At 54.8% G+C, this 22,499-nt stretch overlaps 1 protein-coding gene across 5 annotated transcripts in view; it reads right to left on the minus strand.

Annotated features, from left to right (window-relative positions):
- SHROOM2 (shroom family member 2) overlaps positions 1-22,499 on the minus strand; it is a 136,958-nt gene that overhangs the window by 47,932 nt on the left and 66,527 nt on the right. For 3 of the 5 annotated variants that reach the window (XM_044234319.1, XM_044234317.1, XM_044234316.1), the window contains exons 3-5: positions 9,407-9,538; positions 2,197-4,672; positions 606-703 (exon numbers count right to left, since the gene is read on the minus strand). In XM_044234319.1, the coding sequence (XP_044090254.1) occupies positions 606-703; positions 2,197-4,672; positions 9,407-9,538 (2,706 nt within the window). Of the gene's footprint in view, positions 1-605; positions 704-2,196; positions 4,673-9,406; positions 9,539-10,497; positions 10,562-15,169; positions 15,188-22,499 lie in introns of those variants that run through there. The other 2 variants (XM_044234321.1, XM_044234320.1) reach the window with 2 other exon arrangements.

The following is a 22,499-nucleotide window of genomic DNA, read 5'->3' on the forward strand; positions in this document are numbered from 1 at the left end:
ATCCATCCTCACTACAGCTGAACAGCCACACTGGCCGCGTTTTAGAACTACGTACAGCACACGGCCCGGAAGCGCCCTGCTCTCGGGCATCCGCCGTTCCGTGAGATGCTCTGACCCTCCGAGGGCCCCACGGAATTGGTTTCTATTTTCAGGCTGAAAAGAAGCCCCGTTGAGAAAAGCTGGCTTGTTCCTTCCTGACCACCCGTGTGGGCGACTCCGATGTGGACCCGTTGCCCGAGCGGCCCAGCACACCCCCGATCCCGCGGTCTGCAGGAAGCGTTCCATTCCCGCACGCGGCACCAGAGTTCTCATCGTCTCCAGATAAAGAAGCTCGCTGTCCAACAAACCCAGCAGCCATTCTGCGCCCCGAGGACGCCCCAAAGGTGTTCGGGCCCAGGGAGCCTGATCCCGGCAGTGGTGCCGGCCCGCGGGCTCTGCCTAGGACACGCCGCCCGCACCGAGCGTGCCGCAATCCACAGCTGCTGGCGGCCTGTCCGGCTCTGGCCACAAACACGCCCCGTCACACTCACCGGGCGCCCGGCCGCCACAAAGAAGGCCACCCCCGACACGTCCTCTTCGCAGCCCCACACCCAAAGTTCACCTACCTCGGACGGGGCTGTCCCTCCTCGGCCCAGAGTGCGGAGGAACGTTCTCTGCGCTCACCAGGGTCCCCCACGGGCTGCTGCGGTCCGATGGCAGCTTCCTGCCAAGAGCAGCACAGTGAGACACCGAGTCACCGAGCCGCCTCCTGTACGACGTCTGTTATTATGAACCCCCTCATTGTGGGTTTGCCCTGCGGGCCCGGACCACGAAGGCAGTGACGCAGCCTGCTGTCCCGTGCTGACGCTCGGCCACGGGGCCGGCCGGCTCAGCTCTCCAAACCGGTCTGTCAAAATGAATGCACCAGACCGTGAGTCCACATCTGTCCCGGGCAGGGGGCAGGAGGCCGGAGGGAGGCCCATGGAGCCACGCGACACAGCCGGCCCAAGCAGAAACGAGACAGAAAACCAGCCCGCACACAGCCGGTGACAGCTCGCTACGGCAAAGCCTCAAGCCCTAGCACTGGTCAGAGTCTGGGGCTCTTCTCTCCAGCCTGAACAAGCGTGGGAGGCTCTGAGGTCAGGCCTCGCGGGCCGCGGGCTGGGACCCAGCCACGACAGAGAGCCACACAGGCGGCGGTGGCAGGCCTGTCAGCTCAGGGGCGCCACGGACAAATAGGCCGCCCTCCTTATACACACAGACACACTGTCGCGTCCTAAGCCCGTGACTTGTTCTTGGGAAAAGAAACTGCATCATGCCCTGCAAATCTTTTCTCTGAAACACAGAGATAGGTTTAAGAGGCAGGAACAGGTGGGGCACCTGGATGGCTCAGTGGGTTAAGCCTCTGCCTTCGGCTCAGGTCGTGATCCCAAGGTCCTGGGATCGAGTCCCGCATCAGGCTCTCTGCTCAGCAGGGAGCCTGCTTCCTCTTCTCTCTCTGCCTGCCTCTGCCTACTTGTGATCTCTGTCTGGGAAATAAATAAATAAAATCTTAAAAAAAAAGAGGCGGAACAGGCAGAGAGAGGGAGGGTGAGCGTGGCACTGACTCTGACTATGGCTCCGAGTACTCCGTTTTTCCCGCAAGCTTAACGTCCCCCCTGACGGTCAGAACTATCACGTGACTGAAAAGTGCAACGGTTTAATGCACACGTGCTAACTTACATCGGCCCCGGAGCAATCTCTAAAAATATTTGGGGAAAAAAAAAAAAAAACCTGAAAAAATGAAAAGAACAAACACTAAAAACTGTAAATGGTCCGAAGGCTTGGAGACAGGCCGCCCTACACTTCCCCAAAGCACCACTTTCTGGTTCAGAGGAGAAGCAGCCATTTTCTAGGACCCCCTCCCCCCAATTTCTCTGCGTAGTGTTAAGGCTGGGGCACGTTCACCTGGGGAAAGACAGCTGTAGTGACAGAGGAGGAGACGGCTGGGGACTCAAGAGTTGCACGCCAAGATGGCCCTTCAGGGGTCACGAATGTCCTGATTTGTCCCCAGGGACCTTTCCCACAGGGCCACGCCGGAAGGGCTACAGCACACGGGTGCTCAAACTGCTGGGCACACGTCACACTGACTCGGGCCGTTCTATTTCGGGGCCTCCTCTCTGAGCGATTAGGACGGCAGGCGGGGGACAGCTCCCTGGCTTGCGGCCCCAGGCTTACCTGTGTGTAGAGGTCCGTGGACGGCGATGACCGGGACCGGCCGTGAACGTACTGCGGCCTCTCGTCTTGCTCCAGACCCACGTCCAGGATGTCGTCGGCTGAGTGGTACCGCCCGGAGCTCCTGCCTTCTAGAGCGGGCCTCTGTTCCCGCCAAGACGCCTGGTACTCAGCAAACGTCCCGAGTCTCTGGGGCGGTTCCCGTTTTCCCACCTTCCCCGCTTTTCCGTGACCACTGGGGTGCTCTCCAAAGGAGGTGGTGCGGGCCCGCTTCTGGAACCAAGGCTCTGCACCCTCGTACCCGCGGCCTGCCGTCTGCGGCCTCTCCAGCCTCTCCTTCGGGAAACCACAGAGCGCTGGGCTTGGCCCCGGCCTCTGGTGAACGGGTCTGCTGGTTTCCTCAAAGAACTTCCACCGGTCGGCGAACGTGCCCAGTGTCTCGTCGGACGTCCCAGGGTGCTGCTGAGGGCGCTCGTGCCCCGAGAGCCCCACCTCGTTCATCTTCTCTGGTTCGGAGTAGGATTTCAGCTTCTGCTCCAGCGTGAACCGCTTGCGGCCTCCGATGCGGGGAACGTGCGGCCCGCCTGCTCCCGACGGGGACGGCTTGGCCGGGCTCCCCTCCCAGATGCGGGGGACGGGGTCCGGACCGGCGCCGTGGTCCTCAGCCCGGTGCTCCGGTGACCCTGCGTAAGGATCGGCTGTGCTGGGCTCCAAGTCACGGCGCTTGAACGACGTGGCCCTGAGCACCCGGGCCTGGGCCTCCTTCACGTGGTCTCTGTAGGTGCCCGTGAAGGACCCTTCTGGGGTGGCGCTGGCGGCAGCCCCGTGCTGCGTCCCCCAGCCGGCGGCCTCCCCCGCCGCGTCCCCTGCCCCGGTCAGCACCGCCGCACTCTTGCTCTGCTGTAGCCTGGCCCGTCGCATCTGGATCTCGTTCCTCAGGGTGGTGGCGAACCGGTCACTCCTCCGTGTCGGTTTGCCCCCGGGGACATCTGTCGGGGGCGGCCTCCCTGCGTGGATTTCCTGCCCGTTCTCGGGCCGCCGCGCCCCCTCCCGCGTCAGCGAGTGCAGCATGGGGGTCTTCTGACGGGAGATCTGGCTGCTCTCGCCGTCGGCCCATGCGAAGCCATCCGCACAGCCCCTCACTCCGGCCTTCGCCACGGGCCTGGCTCCCCGCGTGTCCTCACATGCTACGGAGCGGCCCTCTGCCCCTCGGTCCACTGGGTCACTCCCGTCTCTCTCGAGGGGGCCTGCGGCCACCTCGGGCTGCAGCAGGGAGCACTGGGGCCTCTGGCCCGTCGGGTGGGGGGCAGGGTACTCGGGGGCGCCCAGGACCACGTCAGGCTGCCAGGCCTCCTCGTGCAGCCATGCCGCCTGTGTGCCCCCCTGCGGGCACTGTCTGCTGGTCACACAGTAGAAGCGGCTCTGCCCGCCGCCGTCCCCCTTCTGGTTGGTGGCACCGGGCCACCTGACCTGAGGGGGGCTGTCGTCCTGGAAACGGCCAGCAGGCGGCTCCTGGCGGCCCCCGGGGATGGCCAGGCGGGGCTGTTCCCTCAGCGACGCAGCGGCCCTGGAGCCCTCGTGGGAGAAGGGGCTGTTGTCACTGTACTGGCGTGGGTGGTGGCAGCCGTGGGAAGACGGCGGGAAGCGCACATCCGTGCTGGACAGGGAGGCCTGCAGCCGGCCGGGGGCCCCTGGGAGGCCGCCGGCCCCGTGGTCAGAAGGCAGCATCCCCGCGTCCAGGGGGACGTCCGGCGTGCAGTCCGAGCTCCCGAATGCTCTCCTGCCACTGGGATGCACGGGCCTCCACGGATCGGCAACTTCTGTTCTCCAGTCGCTGTGGGGCTGGGCCCGGGGCAGGCCCAGAAAGTGCTGCGCATTGGCCGCCTCTGTAAATGGAGGGCCCTGGGTCTTCTCGTGGCTCTTGGTGGCTGCGAAGCTGTCACTGCGGAGAGGGGGAGGGGGCGGAGGAGGGGACGAAGGTGCTTTTTTCTTCTCAGGGACATACCAGACGGGCCCAAAATTTGACCTCCCGGCGGTGGCCAGCTTGGCCTCAGGACTGTCCTCCGGCCTGGGGCTCTTGCGGCTGTCACAGGGGACCCGGGCTGGGGAGTACCCGAGCCTCTCCTCCAGGCCCGGAGCATCGCTGGCAGCCTGGCCCTGCCGGATGCCGCCCGGCTTGGAGGCCTCCCACAGGCCCACTTTGTAGATGATGTTCTCTGCGGAGGACGCGTCGGCCTTGGGCAGGGTGTGGTCGGGCGTGCTGGAGCTGGTGGAGAAGGAGCCGTAGGCCGAGTCCCGCTTGCTCTGGCCGCCCAGGTGGTCGATGCTGCTGTTGGACTTGGCCGCAGACAGGCGTCCGGAGGGGTAGTGCTGGGAAGGCTGGTCCAGGCTGTCGACACTCCCGAGCGAGCTGAAATGCTCTGAGGTTCGCTGCAGGTTCGACGGCTCCCACGGGCCCGACAGGTCGTGAGACGAAGAGCTAGGAGGGGAGGAGCACAGGGGAGTCTGCTTGAGAATCGACGCGCGGCAACGGGGAAGACGCGCGACAGCACAGTGAATGCCGCCGGCCCGCACGAGACATGCGGACGCCCAGAACTCTTCCCAGAACAGGGTCCCGGGACCGGACAGGGGACCTCGCCACAGCATTTTATTATTATTATTATTATTATTATTTTTAAAGAGAATCTTTTTTTTTTAAAGATTTTATTTATTTATTTGAGAGAGAGAGACAGTGAGAGAGAGCATGAGCGAGGAGAAGGTCAGAGAGCGAAGCAGACTCCCCAGGGAGCTGGGAGCCCGATGTGGGATTCGATCCCGGGACTCCAGGATCACGCCCTGAGCCGAAGGCAGTCGTCCAACCAACTGAGCCACCCAGGCGTCCCAGCATTTTATTATTTTTAAAATTTATTTTGAAAAAGATTTTATTTATTTGACAGAAAAAGAGCGAGAGAGAGAGAGCACAAGCAGGGGGAGCGGCAGGACGAGGGAGAGGGAGAAGCAGGCTCCCCGCTGAGCAGACAGCCCGGTGTGAGACTCCACTCCAGGACCCCGGGATCGTGACCTGCGCCGAAGGCAGACGCCTCACTGACTGAACCACCCAGGCACCCAGGAGCGAGAGAAGGAGAGGCAGGCTCCCCGCTGAGCAGAGAGCCCCATGCGGGGCTCGATCTCAGGACCCTGAGATCATGACCTGAGCAGAAGGCAGAGGCTTAACTCACAGATCCACTCAGGTGCCCCTTTTTGGATTTTTTTCCCCCTTAATTTAATACAGAGAGAGATTGGGGCGCCTGGGTGGCTCAGTGGGTTAAAGCCTCTGCTTTCAGCTAGGTCATGATCTTAGGGTCTTGGGATCGAGCCCCGTATCGGGCTCTCTGCTTGGCGGGGGGCCTGCTTTCCCCTACCCCCTGCCTGCTGCTCTGCCTACTTGGGATCTCTCTGTCAAATAAATAAATAGATAAAATCTTAAGAAAAAAAAAATAGAGAGAGATCACAAGTAGGCAGAGAGGCAGGAGTGAGAGAGGGAGAGGCACCAGCACAGCATTTTAAACAGTAACTCTGACAACAGGCTGAAAAAACCCAGCCCTACTCGCTCGATGCTCTTTCCCCAAACACATGCCTTCCCGTGCTAGCTGTACACACTCCTGCCCTCAGGGTGGCCGAAACCACAACGGTCAGCAGTGGGGAGACTCTGCCTACGTGAGCGCTTTCATCCTCTGTCACAAAGTACGGCAGCTGGCGGACCACAGCCCGTGAGCACGGGGGTTAGGCAGTTAAAGGGTTGGGGGCACATGGATCAAAAGACCATTTCGGGACTCATGAGAATGATAAGAAATTCAAATGTCACTGCTTACAGATAAGGTGTGATTAGAACCCAGTAGGGGCCACCCGTGGACACACCGTTTGTGACTGCTTCTGAGCTGGGGAACTGGCGACAGACACGGGCCCACGGAACCTAAAATACTTCCTACATGGCCCTTTCTAGAGCAGGTCTGTGGACCCCTGGGTTCTGCATATAGAAGGGTTTTTGTTCGGATGACTAACAGAGAAGAATCGACTGAATGACAACAGCTTTCACACTGAAAGGGGACGTCCAGGGGCGCCTGGGTGGCTCAGTCGGTGAAGCGTCTGCCTTTGGCTCAGGTCATGATCCCGGGGTCCTGGGACTGAGCCCCACATGGGGCTCCCTGCTCCGTGAAGAGCTGCCACCGGCTTCTCCCTCTGCCTGCCGCCCCCCTGCTGTGCTCCCTCTTCCTCTGACAATATCTAAACAATAACAAGTAAATTTTTAAAAAATGCAGGAGGTGCGGGATAATGTGACTTTTCCACACCTAAGCATTCTAGTACCATCAAGTCCTTTTAGCTGTCACTGAAGGCAACACGTGATTGAAAACTGCAGCGACAGGCGTTTTCAGCAAAACACGACACTGCGGGGCCAGGGGCCTCGTGACGCCTGGCAGAGTTCATCGGAGCTGTCCCCGGACAGCAAACATTCTGGTTTGCAACTAGCACGGGGTCTAGGAGGAGGAAATGCAAAAGCCAGGCTTACTGCTCCAGGCTGGGCGATGCGCTCATCACACAAGTCCGCGTTCCACCAGGCACTCACAGCGCACAGGGGAGCCTAACGGCCCTCCGTGGCGAGCTCTTTATCCAGCCTTGAAAACACTTTCATGAGGGGCGCCTGGGTGGCACAGTGGGTTGGGCCACTGCCTTCGGCTCAGGTCATGATCTCAGGGTCCTGGGATCGAGTCCCACATCGGGCTCTCTGCTCAGCGGGGAGCCTGCTTCCTCCTCTCTCTCTCTCTCTCTGCCTGCCTCTCTGCCTACTTGTGATCTCTCTCTGTCAAATAAATAAATAAAATCTTAAAAAAAAAAAAAAAGAAAGAAAACACTTTCATGAAAGCTCAACAGAGCTGGAACCCTCAGGCTTCGAGGTCAGAAAAACAAAAAACCAAAACCTACTGCCCACAACTGTTGCTACTTTAGGTCTGGGGAGAACCCGGATAAGAAAGCAAGCCGTGTCAGCACAGCGAGGAGACTGAACCGGCTAAATGACTCTTTTTTTTTTTAAAGATTTTATTTATTAATTTGACAGAGAGAAATCACAAGTAGATGGAGAGGCAGGCAGAGAGAGAGAGAGGGAAGCAGGCTCCCTGCCGAGCAGAGAGCCCGATGCGGGACTCGATCCCAGGACCCTGAGATCATGACCTGAGCCGAAGGCAGCGGCTTAACCCACTGAGCCACCCAGGCGCCCCATGGCTAAATGACTCTTAACAACAACAGCAACAAGACAAATGAAAACACAGGGAGAAAGATTATACCTACATGCTCTGAAGGTCTCATGGCTCCAGGGGACAGGGAGGTTTTCCTGAGGGGAGGGGACTGTGGGGGTTTTACACCCTTCCCTGGATGGACACAGCAGATGCCCCTCAGACACGGAACACCGTCCACTCTGTCCTCCCCCCGTGCCCTGACGGTGCTCTCCCCATGCGGACTTCAGTCTTGGCAGATAGGAACAAGGCTCAGCACTGCTTCCACACAAATGTGGGCAGCATATGTGTGTCTTTAATCAAGAAACCACCAAAGACGGGCGCCGGGGTGGCTCAGTGGGTTAAAGCCCCTACATTCAGCTCAGGTCATGATCGCAAGGTCTTGGGATCGAGCTGTGCATCGGGCTCTCTGCTCAGCAGTGAGTCTGCTTCCTCCTCTCTCCCTCTCTGCCTGCCTCTCTGCCTATCAAATAAATAAAATCTTAAAAAAAAAAAAAAAAAAAAGAAACCACCAAAGGGGGTGAATGGACATCCTATTACATTACGTCACCTCAATGACGAGAAAGGCAAGGCCCACTTGCCACTGAACTTTAGTACGCAGCTGAGAACCCGTGGTTTCTCAAAAACACCCTGGACTGCAAACACCACGGTCTCTCATCACTTCGAGTAGATAATGTATTTGCCTTGTCTTCCCTCATAAAAGCACTGCCAGTGCTTTGTGCAAACACAAACGAGTGTTTGCTAAAAATCAAAAATAGATTCTGAGGGGTGTCTGGGTGGCTCAGTGGGTTAAGCCTCTGCCTTCAGCTCAGGTCATGATCCCAGCGTCTTGGGATCAAGCCCCGCATCGGACTCTCTGCTAGCAGGAGTCTGCTTCCTCCTCTCTCTCTCTGCCTGCCTCCTCTCTGCCTACTTGTGATCTCTCTCTCTCTCTGTGTCAAATAAATAAATAAAATCTTTAAAAAAAATACTGATTTTGAGGTGGTTACATGACCTCCACACACACAGGCACAAATGCACTTATAGAATAGGTATGTACGCACACTCACACACACACACACACACGTGCACACATCCTAGGCATGCACAGATACACCTACACACACAGATACACATACACACTCACACGTGCACTCACACATACCCAAACCCACCCTACTTGCTGTCACCGTCATCCTTTTAATAGGAGACTTGTGAGGACGCTGGGGGCTGAGCCAAGAGGATGGGTGCCTAGCTGGAGTTTCCTCAAGCCAACCCCGCTGTGGGGCTGTCACACGCGTACCTCATCCAGCAGCACTTCTGCACCTGATATGTGGACGCCAGGTCGACCAGAACGCCCCCTCCTTTTGCCAACCTACAGCTCCCACCATCTTGGTCTCGCACTTAGTGGGAACCACCACTGGGCCCTCAAGACTGGCTGCCAGCCTGGCGTGTGGGCTGTGAAGCCCTGGTTTCCTCTGTCCCCAGCCAGAGGAGAGCCTGGGCGTTGGGGACAGGGTGCTGATGCTTCCCAGGACTGCCTGGGAGCTTCTGTGAGCTACATTGCCGAACCCGTAGGTAGCGCCCGTCTTCCAATCTAGGCACAAAAATCTCAAAAGAACGGCGGTGGCTGTGGGCAAGCGGGTGGCACCGTAGCTGCCCCAGTCAGGTCGGCAGCTGGCCCAAAGGCGTTCAGGCAAGAAGCCCAGCCCCCAGGCTGCCGACAGACTGAGCACCGAAAGGAGAAGGCACACGTACTCACCCTTGCTCCTGATGTTTCAGTTTTTGTTCCCAGAGGTTGGACACCTCCCTACTCTGAAAAACTGGGAAAGTTCTACCAGTAATGCTGTGCTGGTGGCTTTTCCTCATCAGAAAGACGAAACCGTTCTGAAGGCGAGAGAGGTGCTCTCGTGACAGGGCTGGGCAGCGACGGCCACCGCCCGTGCCGGTGGGAAACGCGTGCCTACCTGGTGTGCTGTCGGCCGTGCCAAGAAGGGCAGGCGCCGGCGGGGGGGGACGGCGCGGCTGCCGTCTCGGGGTGGCTGTCGGAGAACTTGGTGGCATGCCAGGAGTGAGGCCTCCAGCTCACCTCATTCTTCCTGAAAAAGAACGCAGACGGCTCAGGGACTCTGAACAAAGGACGACTCCGTGCCAAGACAGAAGTGCGACGTGGACAAGAAGTCACGGTGACTTCCGTCCGGTTCAGAGCATCGCCTCCAGGTGCTTCCCACGGGATCTGGACATGAACACGGTGTGTGACATGTTTCTTAATACAGAGACAATCTCAAGCATCCAAATGTGAGTTAACCCTTATTTTCCAACATCGATTCCCAGCAGTAAATCCATCTTGCTGTCCCCTGGGCCACAGCACGACCGCAGACAGACTCTTCCGTCTCTGCTTCCGCCCCGCTGGCGCACGGCCCTCGGCCTCCCTGCGGAACACGGACCGCACCGCACAGAAGCTCCCAGAGAGCCCCGCTCCGCCGGGGCACGCGGAGTTTAGGCCGCTGCGACTTACTCACTTAACCCAGGAGACACAGACACTTACGTGAACGAAGACTGCGGACGTGTGTTCACTCCCCTGGGCCCCTCGGAGCGTCTGCGAAGTCGGCTAAGGGTCCCCATTCCGGGAACGTGAGGTCCTAGACCTACAGGCCGCGGCCCGCCCTGCCCCGGCTCCCACCCCGTGGTCCCCACCGCCCCGCGGCGGGCGCGCGGGTGTTCTGGCTGCCCTGCCTGGGTGCGGGAAGGGCACTGGAGTCGGAAGCCCGCAGGGCTGCCGTGAAAACCTGACGGCCTCCGAGAGAAGGCGGCGGCGTGAGCAGGCGGCCCACCGGCCTGCGCTGGCACTCCCCGCTTCTCCCGTGTGGCACAGAACTTGCTCGCCCTGGACAGCCTACATCCCCTTCAAGAACACAGAGAGAGACCTCAAAATGTGCCTCGCTGGGTACGGACATGTGGAATGTGTTGACTTCAGGAGTTTCCCCATGAACAAAGACCACAGAAGAAACAAATTCATTGCACCGCAGAAGTAAAGGGACCGAAAACCAAACTGTACCTCATAGAGTTCCTCAGAATCCTCGTAAGAAAGGTTCTGGCCATGTGAATTTCATTTTCAGATGTCTTTTTTTGTGCTACCATATCCACAATTTCTTTCATCTTCTTTTATAGTTAATTAATGAAGGAAAGAAACTAGACGGAGAGTGGAGGCAAAGGGAAACAAATAAAAAAAGGCCAGGAAAGGAAAATGCCTCGTCTTTTCTGGCAACATCTTCCAACCCTGCTACTGGCAAGACTGGGGTACGGGCTGGCTTACTGGGGTAGCAGTGTTCCAAGCATAAGCATGTTTTCTCTTTTTTAAAAGGATTATCCACACAGATGCAAATCTATTTCAAGAAGACATAGTCAACAGTTGTAGTATGAATTAAGGGCTTTAAAAAAGAAAGGAACAAGGGCACCTGGGTGGCTCAGTTGGTTAAGCATCTGCCTTCAGCTCAGGTAATGATTCTCAGGGTCCTGGGATCAAGTCCTACATTGGGCTCCTTGTTGAGCGGGGAGCCTGCTTCTCCCTCTGCCTCTGCCCCTTCCCCCTGCTCATGCTTGTTCTCTCTCACGTGAAAATAAAATGTTAAAAAAATTTAAAAAAAAGATTTTATTTATTTATTTGACAGAAATCACAAGCACTTAGAGAGACAGGTAGAAAGAGAAAAAGGGAAGCAGGCTCCCACCTGAGCAGAGAGCCCGATGCGAGGCTCAATCCCAGGACCCCGGGATCATGACCTGAGCCAAAGGCAGAGACTTTAACCCACTGAGCCACCCAGGCTTCCAAAAAATATTTTTGAAAAAGAACAAATGAGGGGCGCCTGGATGGCTCAATGGATTAAAGCCTCTGCCTTCAGCTCAGGTTATGATCTCAGGGTCCTGGGATCGAGCCCCGCATCAGGCTCTCTGCTCAGCAGGGAGCTTGTTCCCCTCCACCCACCCACCGCCTGCTGCTCTCCTTGTGATCTGTCAAATAAATAAACAAAATCTTTAAAAAAATTTAAAAGAACAAATGATAACACAGTGATGAGGTTACACCGCTCAGCTATAAACAAGGATCTCATGGATACTGGGCACAGTGATGTTTTCCTAAAACACAGGCGCTTGCAGCAGGTCCTCTGAGCTTCCTAGGGCATAATGAACGTATTTAGCAAGGTTCCAGCTCCTTTCTGCTTGTCAGCCCCTCTCGTGGTTCAAACTTGTTGATAAGAGAAAAGAGGACCTTGGGCATCCGTGTGTGCATCAATCCCAACCCTGGGCGGATGCTGGACAGGAAGGCTCTGGGGACCGAGCGCTCTGGCGCCACCCAGTGTGCACACACAGTCACTGCGCCTCTGGCTCCGCTTCAACCAGACCCAGTGGCAACAGAAGTGCAAGTGGATTGAAGATCCTCCTTTTCGCTGGATCGTGGGGTTTCTTTTCACACAGACACACACTCAGGTGGCTTTATTTATTTATTTATTTATTTATTTTTAAGATTTCACTTTTTTCTTTGACGGAGAGAGGAGTGAGCGAGCACAAGCAGGCTCCCCGCTGAGCAGGGAGCCTGACACGGGGCTCCATCCCAGGACCCGGAGATCATGACCTGAGCTGAAGGTGGACGCCTCGCCGTCAGAGCAAGCCACCCCGGCGCTGCTCGGGTGGCTTTATTTTTTTTTAAATATTTTTTTATCTTTAATAAAATAATAAAAAATATTTTTATTTATTTATTTGACAGAGATCACAAGTAGGCAGGCAGAGAGAGAGAGAGAGGATGAAGCAGGTTCCCCGCGGAGCAGAGAGCCTGACACGGGCTCGATCCCAGGACCCTTAGGATCATGACCTGAGCCAAAGGCAGAGGCTTTAACCACTGAGCCACTCAGGCACCCCTACTGTTACTGTGTGGCAGGGACAGTTCTGGCCTTGGAATGAGCCACGAGTGGCGGATGGGCACGCAGCTCACTGGAGCCACGAAGGCCTGTGCAGCTTAGCTTGTCCAGTGGCACTCGAGGTCCTGCTTCTGTGCAGGGTGGCATGGGCAGGGGTGCCCCAGACAAAGACCAACAACGCCACACACTGTGCATTGAGCCCCACAATATCAGGACTACCAGAAATGGGGTTCAGACCACAAGCACCCTGGACTACGGTCATCCCAGTGTACATGGAAGATATCCTTTCTATTCAAAGGGCTACTGACATTTGTAATCCTTACGGTGCACACTTACTGTAGAAAGCAAGGAACACGGGGCGCCTGGGGGGCTTACTCGGTGAAGCGTCTGCCTTCGGTTCAGGTCATGATCCTGGGGTCTTGAGATCGAGCCCCGCGTTGGGATCCCTGCTCAGCGGGGAATTTGCTTCTCCCTCGGCCTCTGCCCCCTGCTTGAGCACTCTCTGTCTCTTGCTCTATCTCAAATAAATAAATCTTAAAGAAAAGAAAATATGGAACATTTAAAAATGAAGAAGGCACTGAGAAGACCAGAGGAAAGTGGGCCACAACCTACAGAAGACCACAGGCGCCATGTGTGCATTCTGCCCCATCTCCTTCTAGACGACCTGGGGAATGCTGCAGACAGCAGGTCCGTTCCTTCTGCAGCCCGCCGGCTTCTGTGCACTCCCCCATGCCGCTGTCCCTCTTCCAAAACGTAATCTCTCTTCTGTGCTTAATATTCCTTTCATATACATACTGAAAAGCCGCAGAACTGACCATGAATATTTTCTGGTACTCCAGACAAAATTATTCACCCTAATGACGGTTCCCCTAATGCCTTTCCCACAAATTACAAAATACAAAATTTATGTTAATTTTTAAAATAATTTTATATGCTAGGTAGTCTCTGAGGGAATGTTGGAAGGACAGGATTTAGATCACAGATTTGAAAAATGCTAGGCTATCCCTGAAAATTAAGAACAAATCTAGATATCCGAAATCCTTTTAAAAGAAGGAAATATGAAAATAAATGCTTCAATAAAATGTTCATCATTGTCATAAAGAACAATATCCGCCCCCCACCCAAAAGAAAAGTCCCGTGAGTGCTGGGTAATTTCCGTAACGAGAAGCCAACAGGCACTGCCGCATGAGACAAACGCAGTCTGTGCCTAGTCACCACAAGCTCCATCAGCCTGACGGGACCAGACCCATCAGAGGGGAGGCCAGGGGCCCCGGCTCTGGGTGCACACCGTGATGGGCCCGTGCACAGGGTGTGAGAGCTTTCAGGCAACACTGGGGTCGGGGAAGGCTCCTGGGGGGAGAAACGTCAACAGGGCTGCATGGAAGCATCTCACAGAAAAGCATCAGGGGGCCTGGACTGGGAAACACCTGGGTTCCAGAGAAAGGGGGAGCTGGACAACGCGGCAAATGGTTCTTGGGGAGCCCGAGTGCACGGGGCTGGCCCTATGCAGACAGCCCCCCTGGAATTCAAGGAGGGGAGCGGGTCCAGGCCAGCAGAGGAGGTGAGGGTGGGGGGTGAGGGGTCTCTGCTGGAGGAGGGGTGAGTGCCAGCATCCTTCTTACTCCTTCCAAAAGAAACAAAGAAAAAGCACCACTCTACAAACACAAAAGCAACCCTGCTCTGACCCCGCCACTTCCTGTCTCTGCCAAGCCTAGGGAAAGCCATGTCCTGACCAGCCTCTCCCTCTGCGGGTCTATCTAGCTCCTGCCAAATCACTGCGATTTGGCAACTCTGCTCCGGACAGCTCTTGCTCTCACTCCAGAACCTTCGACGGCTCCCAGTGGCCAGAGAAGGAAGCCCAAGCCCCCACATTCTCAGGCGTCCAGCCAAGCTGTCGTGTGGCACGTGCCCCCGGGCCAGCAGCATGGGCATCGGCTGGGCACAGCCCGGGCGGGCTGATGCGTTTGTGCTCGCTTTCCTGGCACATTCAGATGCGGGCTCGGGCCCCGCGCTCTCTGCCTCTGGCTCCCTTTCCCTGCGCTCCTTTGGGTGCCATCTCTTGAGGAGGCTCTGGTACAGCTGACGTGGGACCAGACTGGCGGCTCAGCCCTGGCTCAGCCTTCCAAGGACAGCCCAGCGGCCTCCGCTCTAGAAAGACTCTGCTGAGATCCGCTTCCATTCCTCTTGACGTCTTTTGGCTCAGCTTGTGCTCGAGCTTTCCCGGTCTGTGCCTATGAGCACACTCAGCGGCCGGCTACTTCCCGGAGGGCTGGACCTCGTGCTCCACCTCTCCCTGGAGCGCTTCTAACCCGCTGCGGGAGCACACACAGCCCTCCATACCTGGCACACGGGCCCCCTCCCTGCCAGTGGTACGACAACACGACAGTGTCCTGGGGAGGGCACGCTGGCTTACGTCTGCTGTGGGGTACGGGGCAGACAGTCCCTGCTTTCAAACAGGACGAGAATTCAGATAGAAATTCCCTAGGGGTGTAAGTAGCCGAAACGGACACCAGACATCAAAGCCGCACTTCGCACAGAGGCCAGGCTCAGAAGCGGCCTTCCCACCGCGTGAAAGCACCAGGGTTCCCGTCCCGAGGCCGGGGAGCCTCGCGTCCTCACCTCCCCCCCACAAGGGCGAGTCCTCGTTTCTGTCTCAGCCTCTGGTGCTGCCCCTGCGTGTGTCCGCTCAAAACACCGTGTAAAAACATGGCTAGAACGGGAACAGACCCAAATGACTGGCTTCTTCTAGTAACTTCTATCATCTTCACATCAATAAACCGATTCGTGTCAGAAAAGAGAAAAAAAGAAAGACGATCTCACCCGCCTATGTCCACTGTGCTTACTGCCCAACTGACGAACACACGAGTAAGCCCAACTCAGTGCTTTAAAAGGGAGTCAACCCAACTTCCTGATTACGTTTCAAGAGAATAGATTTTTTTTTTGGCCAGAGACACTCAGGGCACTCAAATGTGCAGGCATTAATAAAACTGATTATAAACAGCTCTCAGCACCAGCAAAAGGGCTGAGGAGTCATATATAAAAGAAATGAAAATAAGTAAAACATTCTCTGCACATTATTATTTAAATAATGAATAAATAAAACATTCTCTGCATGTTATTAAAACATCTCTGCATAACCTGTTAGAAACCTTCAAAGTTTTCACACTAAGTTTTATAAACATCACTTATGTGCTGTGCAATGAAAAAAATCTTAACTTTTTTACCTCTCCCTCCTTGACTTAGAATATGAAATGTCTCATGTAAATGGAAATTGATGTGATCAAATTGCTCAGGCCACAAGCTGAGCCTACATTTGAAGAGAAGCAACTCTTCTCTTTTTCTCCTGATTTTCCTCAATAAAAACAACAATGGAAAAGAGCCCAAAGACGTCCGGGTATCTGTGCAGGTTAATTTCTGGGTCTGCTCTGTTTAACAAGAAATAGGCATGGAGCAAACAGCCATGATTCCCCAAATGCTCGAAACAGAAGCTTTTCCCCTGACACCACAGCCAATACCTGCAGACTGGCCTCTGAGAGTACAGGGTTCCAAAGACACCTGCCAACACCCCCACTAAGGCTCCCAGCCTGCAACAACACAGAGACACACACAGACACACAGACACACACACAGAGGTTCTGTCCCGGGAAGAGCTCTCAGGAGGGGAAGGTGAGGCGACACAACCTGCGGATGTGCTGGCCATCCCCGTGCTCCCGCGGCATGGCTGCAGGAAGCTGCTTCCAGGAACATCTGTGCTGCCCCATGTCAGGGCCACGCACAGAGCCACCTGCTCCAGGACAGCTCCAAGCAGCCAGGAGCAGAGGGGAGCACGGCACCACACAGGCTCGCTGTGAAAAATTCGCTGCAACTGAGCGACTTCCAGAAAACAACGCATGTTGCAAGAAGTTTGCTCATGGCAAGCATGGCCGCACGCACGAGGTCTGAAACCCCCTTCCTTCATGCATGGAACCATCCCACAGCCCCGCCAACCTGTACAACCACCCGCAGAGAACCTGCCTTCACCCTGGGCGTTAATCTGCTCCCGGATGCAAGCTTAGTGCAAGCTTAGTGGCCGTAATCAGAGTCACAGCTGGTGTCGGGCCGCCCACGAAGAGGCAGAAGAGTCCACAAAACCCTACTGATATCTCGGCCCTGCTCCGACTGCTCACGGCAGTTCTGAGTCTTGGCTGACGGTCGGAGTAACGATGAGGCCGGCAGCCGGACTCCATGGCAAGCAAAACCAGGTTTACCATAAGGATTGGAAAGAAAGGCCCAAAGGGCGATGGCAAGCTTTCCAAACTAACAAATGGCATGACATGGAAAAGAAACGTTCCGCAGGCTATGGGAAGTTCTCCGAGCTTGCGAGGAGCTGACCTGGGAAGCGAAAAGGATGGAGGACTGTCCCGGCCCTCGTGATGCCCAGCTTGCAGCCCGCACTTTATCTAATCACACGGCAACAGCACCCCGCTCTGAGGGAGATGCTTGCCTTCCCCGACGCACCGCGTGCCCCGGGCAGAGCCGCACACCTCTCCCACGGTGAAAGCCTGTCGCCTCGGCTACGGGGATTAGGGAAACGCCACCTGTGACCCAGTTTCTGGTCTCACTTCACCTTCCCCGAGCACGATTGCTGCCCAGCAAGAGCGCCTGGGGCTGTCTGTGCAGACGCCCACAGGGGACCCTGGCAGAGCCACCGGTCAGCTCTTGCAGCGCGGGCCCTGGGCAGATGACAACCGTGCGCACACACATCGGAAAAGGGTCCCGTCTCCGCGCCGCACCCTCCTGCACCTTCCTGCGAGCAGCACTTCTGGGCCGAGTAGGACCACAGAGGGCCTGGGAGGGAAGGACCAGGCTAGGACGTCCCGTTCGGGCTGTCCTCAGGGTCCTGCAGTCCTTCTGCTTCCCCACCCCTGCCCCAGGCAGGTGACCCCGTCGCGCCTCCACATCTGACAGGTGGCACACACCGCCTGGGCCCCGCGCATGGGGACATGTGTGCACCTGCGGGGGATCCCACTTACAGCCCTTTGTTTGTAGCCAACACCACTCGGGCAGAAGGGAAGCGCTCGCTCTCATCTGTGTGGGAAAGAAACGTCACCAGGGACGCAGATAGAGATCTGCGCATGGCTCCGGCTCCGACGCGACACCACCCCAGCCCCGGCTTCCCATCGGCACCGCCCGTGCCCCCTGAAACAGGATGCCACTGCTTTGTCCCACTGGCCCACGGCGATGCCTTCCTGGCTGCTGGGTCCCCTGATCGCCTCACACACTGAAATAAAGCCAACCGAGGAGGAGAAGAGAGCCAGCAGCGGGGCGCCTGGGGGGCGCGGGCGCCTGGGCGTCCGACTCGCGGTTTCCGCTCAGGTCATGGTCCTGGGGCTGTGGCATCAAGCCCCGTGTCAGGCTCTGAGTCTGCTTGGGATGCCGCTCTCCCTCTCCCCCTGCCCGTCTCACGAAAATAAATAACTCTTAAAAAAAAAAAAAAAAAAAAAGGCCTGGATGGCTCCATTGGTTCAGCGTCAGAGTCTTGAGTTCCAGGTCCTGAGTTCAAGCCTCACGTTGGGCTCCATGTGGGTGCGGACCCTACTTAACACCAAAACCAAACAAAAAAACCCCCCAAAACTCTGGGTCAGGATTTGACACAGAGGTTCATACTCCCGTCCCCGTAACCTCCCAGAAGCACCAAATCCGTGCTGGCCACTGACGGTCTTTATCACCAATGCCGCCCTTTCTCAGGGCACCTGGGGAAGTGGCAGATAGTGGCAGAATGAAATCAAACGACAGCCGGACAAGCTCACTGGTCATCCGGCCACACTCCTCGGGAGGGCGACACAGAGCACGTGTGTGTTTGGAGTTTGGTCTAGGAATAATTTACAGGGCGCCTTTTTATAAACGGGCCACTTTTTTTTTCCTTTTTTTTTTTGAACAGTACACGATCTCTTTTGGAACGCTACATCGAATGCTAGACAAGGCTAACGAATGTGTGGGACAGATGCGTGATTGGCGGCTGCCCGAGGACGGGCGAAGAGGAGAATGGCGGGGTTTAGGCACAGATTTAATTTTAGAGAAGAATACATGTTACCCATTGCAGAGAAATTACTTTTATTATTTTTTAAGATTTTATTTATTTGACAGAGACACAGTGAAAGAGGGAACACAAGCAGGGGGAGTGGGAGAAGGAGAGGCAGATTCCCCACTGAGCAGGGAGCCTGATTGGGGGGGGGGGGCTTGATTCCAGGACCCTGGGATCATGACCTGAGCTGAAGGCAGACGCTGAACGACGGAGCCCCCCAGGCGCCCCAGAGAAATTATTTTTAAAAGTACATCGAGGCCTCTGTAATAAGGAAAATCTAGAAACGTAGTGTGAGGTTTCACCCTTTCTCTGCACCTGCAGGATTTTACAGCAGTAATTCACCATGTGCTGGGTGAGAGCTGCGGGCCCTAATATTAACTAATTAACTGGGTTAGAAAATTTCATTCATGTTTCTCAACAAAGCACCATTTTGCACTTTTTTCTATTAGGCAAATGTAATATGCACATAGAGTATTAAAAATTAGTCCAGGGGCGCCTGGGTGGCTCAGTCAGTTAAGCACCTGTCTTCGGCTCAGGTCATGATCCCAGGGTCCTGGGATCGAGCCCCACATTGGGCTCCTTACTCTGCGGGGAGTCTGCTTTTCTCTCTCCTTTTGCTGTTGCTCCCCCTGTTGTGTCTGTCAAAGAAATATATAAAATCTTAAAAAACAAAACAAAACATCATTTCACACTTTTTTCTACTAAGCAAAAGTAATACCCACGTAGAGAATTACAAATGAATCCAGGGACGTTTGTGGGGCTCAGTTGGTTAAGCATCTGCCTCCAGCTCAGGTCATAATCTCAGGGTCCTGGGATGGTGACCTCAATAGGGCTCCATGGCTCAGCGGGGAGTCTGCTTCTCCCTTTTCCTCTGCTGTGCCCTGCTCACTCATACTCTCTCTCAAATAAATAAAATCTTTTAAAAAAATCCAAAGTTATTTTTAAAAATTCCCCAATACCTGTTTTCAAACTGATACAGTGCTTTGTGTCAAACACATTAAAAAAACCCAACATAAATAAAAGTGTTTGCAAAAAAAAAAAAAAGTGAACACAGTGCTTGGTTTGCTTTTATATCTTGTTATATGCATATTGTTTAAACCATGAATTCCCATCTACACCAGATAATTATTCTGTGCAGCCCTGATTTAAAGAAAACTGGATATGGGCGCCTGGGGGGCTCAGTCGATTCAGCATCTGCTTCCGGCTCAGGTCATGACCTCGGGTCGGGATCCTGACACTGAACCCTACACCCTGCTCAGTGGTTAGTCTGCTTCTCCCTCTGCTCCTCTCCCCTCTCGTGCTCTCTTTCTCAAATAAATGAATAGGAGCCCGGGTGGCTCAGTTGTTGAAGCATCTGCCTTCGGCTCAGGTCGTGATCCCAGGGTCCTGGGATCGAGTCCCACACATGGGGCTCCCTGCTCAGCGGGGAGCCTGCTTCTCCCTCTGTGATCTCTCTCACTGTTGCTCTCTTGCAAATAAATAAATTAAATCTTTAAAAAAAAAAAAAAGAACTCAATAAATGAAGAATAAAAACTTAGCCTGAAAGACTACTGCAGCCGGCACGCAAACACCCACCCTTTCCAGGGTCATTCTTTTTGTCTTGATCACAGAGTAATACATAAACGCCCTTTGGGGCTTGGCCTAGAACAGAACACAATGCCCCATCTGACGGTTTTCTGGGGACCAGACCTCTTGCTGACTTCTAGGAACACAGGCACACAGAACCCCAAAGTCTCCGCCTCTTTAAAAATGCAACAAGCTCCATGGTTGTTATTGTTATAGAAGTAATATGCTACTTTAAGTTACACTTAAGAAAATGGTTAAGATGCTAAGTTTTATGCTTTATGTATCGCACCACAATATTTTTAAAAATTAAAACTGTAGGAACGGGCAGTGCCTGGGTGGCTCAGGCAGCTCGGAGGCGGACTGTTGACTTTTGTCTGAGGTCGTGGTCTCAGGGTCCTGGGATCGAGGCCCGTGTGGGGCTCTCCACTCGGCAGGGAGTCTGGTTCAGGATTCTCTCTCATGCTCGGCCGCGCACCCCACCCTCACTTTTTCTAAGAAATACGTAAATCTTTTAAAAACACGTGGAGGAATAGGACATACACGGTTCTCTGACTGCCTGTATGCACGGCGCGCAGCTGGACCCTGTGGGGCACCTTCCGTGTCAGCAAATGCTGACGGCCCGGGGAACGGTAGCACTTCTCACGGCGGACGGTCTCCCATTCACGTAATTTCCCTTTGCTGAGTATCTGGGATCCCAGAAACGAACACTGTGCGTCCAAGATACGCCTCCTGAAACACGCTGTGAAACCACCCACCAGAAAGCCTGTCTAATCTGTATCCTAACGGGCAGTGTCTCAGGTCTGTGCTTGGTCCCCGCAATCTCACCAGCTCACAGGCCTGGCTACTCTATTCTCTGCCCGCTCGACAGTCAAGTAAAGCTGCAGATTTGCAGGAGAGACAAGGGACGGCAACCCCAGGCATCCTAGGGGCCGGTGAGGAGGCCCAGAGACCGTGGATAACGCCAAGCTCACCTCTGCGGACCAAGCTTCCGCTCCGACCGTCGTGACTGCACTGTCTCCCGCAGCGTGCCTCGAGAACACACACCCTCCCTTAGAAAGGTCACTAACACGACCCCAGACGAGTCACTTACAACATGACAGCATCTCTCCTCTACCTCATCCTCTCCAAACGGCTCCCAAACTGCTACCTTATTTTTCTGACTTACAAAGAAGACAGCCTGTACCACTTAGAAAGGAGATTGCGAATTCAGTGTGGCAACGGATTGAGAGTTTTGTTTTTTCTTCCTTGTTTTTGAGCCTCCTCCTTCGATATGGTTTGAGTCAAAAAAAAAAAAAAAGTAAAGTCCTTTGGGAACAGGGCCTCAAGTCGGTATGAAAAACTGAAGTAAATGCCTGAGTCCATTTAGTTTTGAAAAAATTTATAGGCAAGAGGCGCCTGGATGGCTCAGTTGGTTAAGTGTCTGCCTTTGGCTTAGGTCATGATCCCGGGATCCCAGGATCGAGTCCTGTGCCAGGCTCCCTGCACTGTGGGGAGCCTGATTCTCCCTCTCCCTCTCCCTCTGCCTGCCGCTCCCCCTTGTGCACACTCTCTCTCTCTGTCAAATAAATAAGTAAATCTTAAAAAAATATATTTACAGCCAAGCTTAGAAAGACTGCACTAATTCTGCTAAAATTAAAAAAAAAGGAATAAGGGGAGGGTGCAGGGGGGCATGCAAACACTGTACTAGGAATTAGCCAACTCAGAAAATGCAAGATGGGGAAATAATTCTTTTTTTTTTTTTTTTTTTTTTTTTAAAGATTTTATTTATTAATGTGACAGAGAGAAATCACAAGTAGACGGAGAGGCAGCCAGAGAGAGAGAGATAGGGAAGCAGGCTCCCTGCTGAGCAGAGAGCCTGATGCGGGACTCGATCCCAGGACCCTGCGATCATGACCTGAGCTGAAGGCAGCGGCTTAACCCACTGAGCCACCCAGGCGCCCCGGGGAAATAATTCTTTATGAAGACCACAAATCCCAAGTTACGGGGGTCCAGGAGTCCTGCTGGAGCTCCCATGTCTGAAAGCATCACATTCCTAATTCAGCTTTTCCACCCTCTTTTTTTTTTTTTCAAGGAAGATTATCAAGTTTTTCTTTTTTTAAGACTTTATTTGACAGAGAGAGACACACCGAGAGAGAGGGCACACAAGCAGAGGGAATGGAAGAAGGAGAAGCAGGCCTCCCGCTGAGCAGGCAGCCTGACGTAGGGCTTGAACCCAGGACCCTGGGATCATGACCTGAGCTGAAGGCAGATGCTTAACGACTGAGCCATCCAGGCACCCCGCTTTTCCACCCTCTTCAAGTCCTGCAAACTTCCATCGCTATCTGATTTGTAGGAACAGGCAGCTTGCTCACCCCCCCAGACCTCAGCCCAGCGCTGGAAACTCCCTCTGTGCAGTCAGGCTTTATTTTAGCTTAAAAAAACGAAAACGTAGCAGCCTGCCACCTTGTGGAAACGACAGGAACAACCCTTGGTCTGGAACACAGGCGTAGTGCTCTGCTGCTCTACTTCTTTTAGAAGAAA

This window comes from Neovison vison, chromosome X (assembly GCF_020171115.1).
Source record: "Neovison vison isolate M4711 chromosome X, ASM_NN_V1, whole genome shotgun sequence".
NCBI lineage: Eukaryota > Metazoa > Chordata > Mammalia > Carnivora > Mustelidae > Neogale > Neogale vison.